At 42.0% G+C, this 12568-nt stretch overlaps 1 protein-coding gene across 1 annotated transcript in view; it reads left to right on the top strand.

Annotated features, from left to right (window-relative positions):
- LOC106570895 (fibroblast growth factor 5) overlaps positions 1-9617 on the top strand; it is a 25653-nt gene extending 16036 nt beyond the window's left edge. The window contains exon 3 of the mRNA XM_014143463.3: positions 7982-9617. Within this exon, the coding sequence (XP_013998938.1) occupies positions 7982-8356 (375 nt within the window). The 3' untranslated portion in view covers positions 8357-9617. The remainder of the gene's footprint in view (positions 1-7981) is intronic.
- The last annotated feature ends 2951 nt before the right edge of the window (positions 9618-12568 follow it).

The raw sequence follows: 12568 nt of genomic DNA, 5'->3' as shown, positions 1-12568 counted from the left end.
AACACGTCAGCATTCCACTAAAGAACATCTCAACATTCCTCTAAAGAACACCTCAGCATTCCACTAAAGAACACCTCAGCATTCCACTAAAGAACATCTCAGCATTCCATTAAAGAACATCTCAACATTCCACTAAAGAACATCTCAGCGTTCCGCTAAAGAACATCTCAGCATTCCGCTAAAGAACACCTCAGCATTCCACTAAAGAACATCTCAGCATTCCCCAAGCACTAAATAATGTAACAATACACCTTATTTAGCAGACACTTCTATCCAAAGCGTCCACAGTGAGCACATACATTTTTGTAAATGTGACCCATGACAGATCTGAATCCACAGACCTGGAATCACAAGCATAACACTCTTACCAACTGAGCCACACAGAACCATTTTAAAAGAATGAATCTTGGAATCATTATTGTACAGCCTGTTGTACTGCAGGCCTACATTATATCTCTCAACTAGCTGTGCACATGTGCTACAGTAACGCCTTTCAATGTGTTTGTAGAATTTACTGCACTGTCGGGCTAAAACTGTTTAAGTCACCCACCCACAACCATCAAGGGGTTTCCCATACATTTTTCAAATTATAATTCAAAACAACAATACCCAGAGGATGTTGGTGATTTTAGAACAACTTATAAAGTGTTCTGCCTCTCATCTCGTGAGTGACATGTTTACAGAATGGCTTTAATGGCATCTTGTTCTGCTATGCTGCAGTCTTCAACAAAGCAGAACAGTGTTGTTGTTTCAGAACCAACAGAACAGGGTTATACAAGGCATCGTTGGGTTGAGGACGTGGCCATCGCCATCCTCTCGTACATCTTACAGTTTATAGTTTCCCACCAAAGGTATTTTTAGCAGTTAGTTAGGGAGCCACAAGACAAACATCTTGTGAGATACATTTTTTTAGAGTTGAGGAATGGGTTACTTATCAATCAGTTCACATTTACTGCCTGTATCAATCAATTCACATTTACTGCCTGTATCAATCAATTCACATTTACTGCCTGTATCAATCAGTTCACATTTACTGCCTGTATCAATCAATTCACATTTACTGCCTGTATCAATCAGTTCACATTTACTGCCTGTATCAATCTGTTCACATTTACTGCCTGTATCAATCAGTTCACATTTACTGCCTGTATCAATCAATTTACATTTACTGCCTGTATCAATCAATTTACATTTACTGCCTGTATCAATCAGTTCACATTTACTGCCTGTATCAATCAGTTCACATTTACTGCCTGTATCAATCAGTTCACATTTACTGCCTGTATCAATCAATTCACATTTACTGCCTGTATCAATCAGTTCACATTTACTGCCTGTATCAATCAATTTACATTTACTGCCTGTATCAATCAATTTACATTTACAGCCTGTATCAATCAGTTCACATTTACTGCCTGTATCAATCAGTTCACATTTACTGCCTGTATCAATCAATTTACATTTACGGCCTGTATCAATCAGTTCACATTTACTGCCTGTATCAATCAATTCACATTTACTGCCTGTATCAATCAGTTCACATTTACTGCCTGTATCAATCAGTTCACATTTACTGCCTGTATCAATCAATTCACATTTACTGCCTGTATCAATCAGTTCACATTTACTACCTGTATCAATCACTTCACATTTACTGCCTGTATCAATCAGTTCACATTTACTGCCTGTATCAATCACTTCACATTTACTGCCTGTATCAATCAGTTCACATTTACTGCCTGTATCAATCAGTTCACATTTACTGCCTGTATCAATCAATTCACATTTACTGCCTGTATCAATCAATTCACATTTACTGCCTGTATCAATCAATTCACATTTACTGCCTGTATCAATCAATTCACATTTACTGCCTGTATCAATCAGTTCACATTTACTGCCTGTATCAATCAATTCACATTTACTGCCTGTATCAATCAGTTCACATTTACTGCCTGTATCAATCTGTTCACATTTACTGCCTGTATCAATCAGTTCACATTTACTGCCTGTATCAATCAATTTACATTTACTGCCTGTATCAATCAGTTCACATTTACTACCTGTATCAATCACTTCACATTTACTGCCTGTATCAATCAGTTCACATTTACTGCCTGTATCAATCACTTCACATTTACTGCCTGTATCAATCAGTTCACATTTACTGCCTGTATCAATCAGTTCACATTTACTGCCTGTATCAATCAATTCACATTTACTGCCTGTATCAATCAATTCACATTTACTGCCTGTATCAATCAATTCACATTTACTGCCTGTATCAATCAATTCACATTTACTGCCTGTATCAATCAGTTCACATTTACTGCCTGTATCAATCAATTCACATTTACTGCCTGTATCAATCAGTTCACATTTACTGCCTGTATCAATCTGTTCACATTTACTGCCTGTATCAATCAGTTCACATTTACTGCCTGTATCAATCAATTTACATTTACTGCCTGTATCAATCAATTTACATTTACTGCCTGTATCAATCAGTTCACATTTACTGCCTGTATCAATCAGTTCACATTTACTGCCTGTATCAATCAGTTCACATTTACTGCCTGTATCAATCAATTCACATTTACTGCCTGTATCAATCAGTTCACATTTACTGCCTGTATCAATCAATTTACATTTACTGCCTGTATCAATCAATTTACATTTACAGCCTGTATCAATCAGTTCACATTTACTGCCTGTATCAATCAGTTCACATTTACTGCCTGTATCAATCAATTTACATTTACGGCCTGTATCAATCAGTTCACATTTACTGCCTGTATCAATCAATTCACATTTACTGCCTGTATCAATCAGTTCACATTTACTGCCTGTATCAATCAGTTCACATTTACTGCCTGTATCAATCAATTCACATTTACTGCCTGTATCAATCAGTTCACATTTACTACCTGTATCAATCACTTCACATTTACTGCCTGTATCAATCAGTTCACATTTACTGCCTGTATCAATCACTTCACATTTACTGCCTGTATCAATCAGTTCACATTTACTGCCTGTATCAATCAGTTCACATTTACTGCCTGTATCAATCAATTCACATTTACTGCCTGTATCAATCAATTCACATTTACTGCCTGTATCAATCAGTTCACATTTACTGCCTGTATCAATCACTTCACATTTACTGCCTGTATCAATCAGTTCACATTTACTGCCTGTATCAATCAATTTACATTTACTGCCTGTATCAATCAGTTCACATTTACTGCCTGTATCAATCAGTTCACATTTACTGCCTGTATCAATCAATTCACATTTACTGCCTGTATCAATCAATTCACATTTACTGCCTGTATCAATCAGTTCACATTTACTGCCTGTATCAATCAGTTCACATTTACTGCCTGTATCAATCAATTCACATTTACTGCCTGTATCAATCAGTTCACATTTACTGCCTGTATCAATCAATTCACATTTACTGCCTGTATCAATCAGTTCACATTTACTGCCTGTATCAATCAATTCACATTTACTGCCTGTATCAATCAGTTCACATTTACTGCCTGTATCAATCAGTTCACATTTACTGCCTGTATCAATCAGTTCACATTTACAGCCTGTATCAATCAATTCACATTTACAGCCTGTATCAATCAGTTCACATTTACTGCCTGTATCAATCAGTTCACATTTACTGCCTGTATCAATCAGTTCACATTTACAGCCTGTATCAATCAGTTCACATTTACAGCCTGTATCAATCAATTCACATTTACAGCCTGTATCGTGATGATTTTCTTGAATGTTAGAAGTCGCTGTTACTTACTATATTGTGATTTCTCCTGCACGTTGAGGAATGGGTTTTATCTCTATACTGAATGAGTGTAGTCATTCAATAATTTGACATGTTGGGTCTCTAATGAGTACTGGGACAGTACAAAGAATCCCTGCTCCTGTCTGTCACTCTGTCCACCTCTTTGAGAGGAGCAGCACACACACACACATACACACACACACACACACACACACACGCACGCACGCACGCACGCACACACACACGTGCGCATGCACGCACACACACACGCACACACACACTCATACACACAGCACAAAGGCCCTCCAGATGAAAGTAAAGTCTGGTAATTATTCTGTAACCCCATGATGAGTGGTCTGGTCTGGTCTAGTCTGGTCTGGTCTGGTTTAGTCTGGTCTGTTCTGGCCTGGTCTGGTCTGTTCTGGTCTAGTTTGGTCTGGTCTGTTCTATTCTGGTCCGTTCCGGTCTAGTCTAGTCTAGTCTAGTCTGGTCTGGTCCATTCCGTTCCGGTCTATTCTGGTCTGGTCTGATCTGATCTGTTCTGATCTGGTCTAGTCTGTTCTGCTCTGGTCTGGTCTAGTCTGGTCCAGTCTGGTCTAGTCTAGTCTAGTCTGATCTGTTCTGCTCCGGACTGGTCCAGTCTAGTCTGGTCGGTGGGTCTGTGTCTGTAATCTGCTCTCATTAACTAGTTTTACAGGCCTAACCCCAATCAGACACACACACACACACACACACACACACACACACACACACACACACACACACACACACACACACACACACACACACACACCAAGTGGCTTGGTTTCACCAGCTGCTAATACGACGTCGTTACAGTGGGTCACACGGCTCACAGCAATTACAGATTGTACGGTTGTCACAGTGTTTTGTTTAACTCTACACTTCTATTTCTGTGTTGGAAATCTGATACAATAAATGTCATAATAATAACAACAGAATCCAGAGTAAATCCTTGAATGTGCTCCAGAGGTTTTTGACTCTATAAAAGGTTGTGTTAATAGAAAACTTAATCGGGAAACTCTGTTTTTAATGGGGAGTTTCACCTTGGCACTTCTCAATATAATTTGCTGGTCCTCTTAATTACTTTACTAATGTAATCTGGTGGTCCAGAGTGCTATTTGAAAGAATATCCACAAAATGACCTATGCCTCAACATGTAATAATGACATATTAATATATAGGAAATACCATGTGATATAGTGTCCAGGGGTTGAATTTCACAACATCCAGGGCATGAAAGATATACATAGAAACATTGAGAGACAGTTTCCCAGACCCCTCAAGAGTAAAAACACTCTTCACTAGGCATGCTTTGTAGTCCTGGAGTAGATGCCCTAGGTTTAATCTGAAGCCTTTCCTGGGAGTTGGACACAAACTAAATCAGACTGTGAAACCAGCCCTGTCTGGGAGTTGGACACAAACTAAATCAGACTGTGAAACCAGCTCTGTCTGGGAGTTGGACACAAACTAAATCTGACTGTGAAACCAGCTCTGTCTGGGAGTTGGACACAAACTAAATCAGACTGTGAAACCAGCCCTGTCTGGGAGTTGGACACAAACTAAATCAGACTGTGAAACCAGCCCTGTCTGGGAGTTGGACACAAACTAAATCAGACTGTGAAACCAGCCCTGTCTGGGAGTTGGACACAAACTAAATCAGACTGTGAAACCAGCTCTGTCTGGGAGTTGGACACAAACTAAATCTGACTGTGAAACCAGCTCTGTCTGGGAGTTGGACACAAACTAAATCTGACTGTGAAACCAGCTCTGTCTGGGAGTTGGACACAAACTAAATCTGACTGTGAAACCAGCTCTGTCTGGGAGTTGGACACAAACTAAATCTGACTGTGAAACCAGCCCTGTCTGGGAGTTGGACACAAACTAAATCTGACTGTGAAACCAGCCATGCCTGGGAGTTGAACACGGTTAAGCTAACACCCTAAGAATTATATTAACCCCAAGTGAATAATGTGGTATTTTGTTCTGTGCTAATACTGCTGATGTTAACACAGCTCAGTTGACACACACTGATATAAACCGAAGTCAGCTGGTTAACATCTGGGTGAGAATTTGTTGACATACTACCATGTTACCTCAGGCCATGTTTCTCCTGTCCCTACTCTGATTAGATAATTGCCTTTATGTCGTGGGGAGAAAAACTATCGCCCCTATCGCTTTACAGGAAACTGCTCATCAAACAAGCATCTCGAGGTGACGCAGTCTCCAAGAAAATACAGAATGTTGACATTCATTTCCTTCATTGATAATGCTGACCAGGTAACACTTTATTTGGATAGTCCGTCTGTCGAAGCTCTACAGACTATCACTACTAACATTACAACTGTCTACTAACCAACACCCTAGCTCTAACCCTAACCTTGACCATTATTCTAAACCTAACCCGAACACTAACCATAACCTCAGCAAGCTGTTGCTTATCAACGGATCGTTTGTTAATAGTAAGGACATCTGTAGAGCATCTACACATGAAAGATCCGGACTATCCAAATAAAGGGTGACCTCTGACCGCTGGTCAATATCCTGACCAGTCTATTCACCCCCCCACCCCCCCACCCCCCACACACACACATAAAACACACACACACACATAAAACACACACACACACATAAAACACACCCCCACACACACATAAAACACACACACACATAAAACACACCCCCACACACACATAAAACACACACACACATAAAACACACACCTAAAACACACACACACACACACAAAACACACACACATAAAACACACACACATAAAACACACACACACACACACATAAAACACACACGCATCAAACACACACATAAAACACACACACATAAAACACACACACACACACACATAAAACACACACGCATCAAGCACACACATAAAACACACACTCATAAAACACACACACACACACAAAACACACACACATAAAACACACACACATAAAACACACACACATAAACACACACACACATAAAACACACACACATAAAACACACACACACACACATAAAACACACACACACACAAAACACACACACATAAAACACACACACACACACACACACACACACACACACACACACATAAAACACACACACACACACACACACACACACACACACATAAAACACACACACATAAAACACACACACACACACACATAAAACACACACACATAAAACACACACACATAAAACACACACACACACACACACACATAAAACACACACACACACAAAACACACACACATAAAACACACACACATAAAACACACACACACACATAAAACACACACACATAAAACACACACACATAAAACACACACACATGAAACACACACACACACATAAAACACACACACATTAAAACAAACACACACACACACATAAAACAAACACACTCTCAACTACTAAGAGAACCTGTGTATCAAACTAATTTGCATGATAGCCATACATGGGTAGGATTCAGCAGGAAGAATGAAAGGTGCCTCTCTCTCTCTCTCTCCCTCTCTCTCTCTCTCTCTCTCTCTCTCTCTCTCTCTCTCCCTCTCTCTCTCTCTCTCTCGCTCTCTCTCGCTCTCGCTCTCTCTCGCTCTCCCTACTGACGACTGACCTAATAGTTTATAGCCTGGGAAATGGAAACTCATACATTCATTCAGTCACAAGACACACTGAGAGTATCGTGAATATAAAATACTTGAATGTATCCTTTCCCCAATGTCGCCCTGCTCCATGTTGCAACTCTATCCCCATTCCCACACCTCTCCATCTGAGCTGGGACTCTCTTCAGGAGATTAGTGGTTAGTCTATGTGCCGTCAATCATCAAGGAGATATTCTTAGAACTAGGTGCTCTGCTGACCATATCTCACATCTCCTTTAGATGTGTCCAGGGCTCATTTCATTTTATGCTTTAAAATGTTACATTAAACAAACGTAAAGGGAGGTTTTATGAAAGTTCTGATTAAATATCCTCAGAGGCTTTTTTGTTGTTGTTGCTTGCTGATTGGTTTAAGGAGATAACCAATAGGATTTCTATGTTAGGTCATTAATGCCACTCTGTTCCTTCCTGCTGTGCTGTAACACATTTAACAGTAGCATTCTGCTCTTGGTAACATTACTGTACAATTTGTTTGTGTTTTTTTTCCAGGAGCGGTTCACGGACGACTGTAGATTCCGGGAGCGTTTCCAAGAGAACAGTTACAACACGTACGCCTCGGTGTTACACCGGAACCACCGGACGGGACGGGACTGGTATGTGGCCCTCAACAAAAGAGGCAAAGCCAAGATGGGCTCAAGCCCCAGGGTCAAATCACAGCACGTTGCCACGCACTTCCTCCCCAGGCTCAACCTGCACGACCTGCAGAGCGAACGAGGCTTCACCATCACCGACAGGAGCAAAGAGAGAAGGAAAAGCCTACCGGTGGCATCTAAACCTCCCTCGCAGCCAAAGATGAACCTTAATACAGGAACAGGGAAGAGGGTGCAGACTGTCAAGTACTGGCCAAAGTTTCGGTTTGGATAGACTGAGGAGAGGTTCATGTCATGGAAGACTGTAGGTTGAGTACTGTAGACTGGAATCAATGATAGGATTCAGGATTGCCAGACTGCTGTAGTGAAACAATGGGTGAAACAGAGTTCCAGGCTATGTGGATTGGATTAGGGTTGAATAGCGGGAACTGTGTTACCGAGATTTACAGAGATTTCCCGCCTAAACCCACTCCCTTTTCCCAGGATAAATAACTGCAAAAAAACAGGAAATTATGCACTGAACCAACATTTTAACGCAACATGCAACAATTTCAAAGATTTTACTGAGTTACAGTTCATATAAGGTAACCAGTCAATTTAAATAAATTCATTAGGCGCTAATCTTTGGATTTCACGACTGGGAATACAGATGTGCAGCTGTTGGTCACAGATACCTTTAAAACAAGTAGGAGCATGGGTCAGAAAACCAGTCAGTATCTGGTGTGACCATTTGTCTCATGCAGCACGACATCTCCTTCACATAGAGTTGATCAGGCTGTTGATTGTGGTCTGTGGAATGTTGTTCCACTCCTCTTCGATGGCTGGAGGGAACTGGAACACGCTGTCATACACATCAATCCAGAGCATCCCAAACATGCTCAGTGGTTGAAATGTCTGGTGAGTATACAGGCTAGGGAAGAACTGGGACATTTTCAACTTCCTGCTTTCAGCTTCCGTGCATTATCATGCTGAAACATGAGGTGATGGAGACGGATGAATGGCACAACAATGGACCTCAGGATCTCATCATGTTATCTCTGTGCATTCAAATTCCATTGATAAAATGTTCATTGTCTGTAGCTTATGCCTAATCATACCATAGCCCCACCGCCACCATGGGGCACTCTGTTCACAACGTTCATATCAGCAAACCGCTCACCCACACAATCCATACACACTGTCTACCGTCTGCCCGGTAGTTGAAACCAGGATTCATCCATGAAGAGCACACTTCTCCAGCGTGCCAGCGGCCGTCAAAGGTGAGCATTTGCCCACTGATGTCGGTTACGATGCCTAACTGCAGTCAGGACAAGACCCTGGTGAGGAACGACGAACACGCATATGAGCTTACCTGAGAAGGTTTCTGACAGTTTGTGAAGAAATTATTTGGTTGTACAAACCCACAGTTTCATCAGCTGTCTGGGTGGCTGGTCTCAGATTATCCCGCAGGTGAAGAAGCTGGATGTGGAGGTCCTGGGCTGGTGTCCTGGGCTGGGGTCCTGGGCTGGTGTCCTGGGCTGGTGTCCTGGGCTGGGGTCCTGGGCTGAGGTCCTGGGCTGGGGTCCTGGGCTGGTGTCCTGGGCTGGTGTCCTGGGCTGGTGTCCTGGGCTGGGGTCCTGGGCTGGGGTCCTGGGCTGGGGTCCTGGGCTGGGGTCTTGGGCTGAGGTCCTGGGCTGGGGTCCTGGGCTGGGGTCCTGGGCTGGGCTGGGGTCCTGGACTGGGGTCCTGGGCTGGGGTCCTGGGCTGAGGTCCTGGGCTGAGGTCCTGGGCTGGGGTCCTGGGCTGGTGTCCTGGGCTGGTCTGGGGTCCTGGGCTGGGGTCCTGGGCTGGTGTCCTGGGCTGGTGTCCTGGGCTGGTGTGGTTTGTGTTGTGGCATTGAGTTGTGTGACAAAACTGCACATTTTAGAGTGGCCTTTTATTGTCCCCAGCACAAGGTGCACCTGTGTAATGATCATGCTGTTTAATCAGATTCTTGATATCTCACACCTGTCAAGTGGGTGGATTATCTTGGCAAAAGAGATAAATGCTCACTAACAGGGATGTAAAACAAATTTGTACACAACATTGGAGAGAAATAAGCTGTTTGTGTGTATGGAACATTTCTGGGATCTTTTATTTCAGCTCATGAAACATGGGACCAACACTTTACTGAACAAAAATATAAACGCAACATGTAAAGTGTTGGGCCGATGTCAACGTTGTGAACAGAGTGCCCCATGGTGGCGGTGGGGTTATGATATGGGCAGGCATAAACTACGGACAACAGACACAATCACATTTTATCGATGGCAATTTGAATGCACAGAAATACCGTGACGAGATTCTGAGGCCCATTTTTTTTTAAGGCATCTTTTTTTAAGGCATTCCCAGATGCGTATTTGTATTCCCAGTCATGTGAAATCCATAGATTAGGGCCGAGTTAATTGATTTCAATTGACTGATTTCCTCATATGAACTGTAACTCAGTAAAATAATTTAAATTGTTGCATGTTGCATTTATATTTTTGTTCAGTATAATTATAGTCCTATATTATTCGAGCATGTCATTACAATGATGATGATAACAAAACGTATTTAATTTAACTGTTGAAAGCGAGGAAGTAATGAAGTAACAGAAAGAGGAGGGAGGCTAATACGAACATTGTACAACATTAGCGGAAATACTATGAAAGGTGGGCCTATATATATATATATATTCGTCAACCTACTATTTCTAAAGATGCCAAATAGGCCCTAGTATATTTCTAAATTAAAATTAAATTCACTAGCCTATACTTGTAACTTTTTAGGCTGCATGTCCTGCAACAGCAATCGTATGTTCTCTCCCAACTTCATGGTTTGAACGAGGTGCGTAATTTCAGTTGTATAACACAGTATAATATAATACAGTACAGTATTACAGTTCACACTCCAAAAAGAGTAACCTACTAGAGACTGGTTTCATTTATTTACCCAAGAGAGCATATAGCTAGCTACATCTATGGGCTTTTAGATTTTTCTGTTGTGCGTAATGTTCAGTATTCTATATCATGTGCTTGTATTCGATAACGGCACAATCATTTGGCCGTTTTGGGGCTTGGGCTCATAATATGCATTTAATTGTAGGCTAGGGCTCATAAAATGTATTTAATGTAGGCTCATCGGGCTCAGGTAGGATGGAGTATGAATTTTCATGCTGAACAAAGCTCTAATCAAATCCAGACATATTAATATGCTTTATATTCTTTAGAATCCGTCCAACTCATTCCAAGGAGGGCCGAGTGTCTGCAGGTTTTCCCTCCTTCCTTGTACTTGATTGATGAATTAAGGTCACTAATTAGTAAAGAACACCCCTCACCTGGTTGTCTGTGTCTTAATTGAAATGAAAAAACAAAAAAATAACACTCAACTAGGCCCTCCATGGAATGAGTTGGACACCCCTGTTTTAGAACTTCCGGTTTGGGCGCAAAATACCTGGTTACCCCCAAAAAAAGTGATTTATTCTCTGGATGGAACATTTGTAAAATACCGGGAAAATATTCAGCCCAAGGTTGGATGGATTACTGGGCACATCAACGGGACTTCTGTTTAGTTTCTATTTTTCTGAACTTTGACTTTTCCGTTATTAGAAGCATTCCTGTTGTCATACAGTACATGTATGTAAAGTGAGTTCAAACCAAAAGGCTGTAAAATGCAACCGTTGAGTTTTGTGATTGTAAAGCTTTGATGTTACTGTCACGTTGGTGTGAAGGGTTGGGAGACAGGCGCAGGAATGCGTAACAGTTTTTTTTTATTAAGCCCAAATTACAGTGTGCCGTGTAAAGGCACGGGGACGAAGACCAAACAAACACTTTTACAAAACAAAAGGTTTGAAATGCAAAACAAAAGAGCGAGGAGTACCTCGAATAAATAACACTAGCGCACAATAATTAACACACGGAACGAGGCCCGTAATCATCTGAGCAATCCATAAGGGCACGAAATCCAAAACACACAGCACAGGTACTCACACACACCAACGGACATTGTAACAATAATCAACAGGACACTGGTAAACCAAGGACACACTTATACAAGTACTAATCACTGGGAATAGGGGCCAGGTGTGCGTAATGAAAGTTCCGGAGGGATCCCCCCCCCTCGCAGTAGCACAACGACGCCGGCCTCGAGGACGATCACAGGAATGCTGTGCGGGATCGATCGGGACCCGATGCAGCTGCCAAAGTTGCGTCGTCGGACGGTCCAGTTGCAGCTGCTGAAGCTGCGTCGTCAGATGGACCCGTTGTGGCGACGTCGGACGGTCCAGTTGCAGCTGCCAAAGATGCGGCGGCGCAGGACGGACCAGTCGCAGCGTCATCGGACGGGCCATTCCCGCTGTCTCTCTTAATGGTCGTTTATTCTGTCACGTTGGTATGAAGAGATTCGGGAGACAGACGCAGGAATGCGTAATAGTTTTTTTTATTGTACCCAAATTACGGTTTGCCGTGTAAAGGCACAGGGACGAAGA

This window comes from Salmo salar, chromosome 15, assembly GCF_965601325.2.
Source record: "Salmo salar chromosome 15, fSalSal1, whole genome shotgun sequence".
Taxonomy (NCBI): domain Eukaryota; kingdom Metazoa; phylum Chordata; class Actinopteri; order Salmoniformes; family Salmonidae; genus Salmo; species Salmo salar.
The sequence above is the reverse complement of the archived record's forward strand: the minus strand, read 5'-3'. Positions and strand labels throughout refer to the sequence as shown.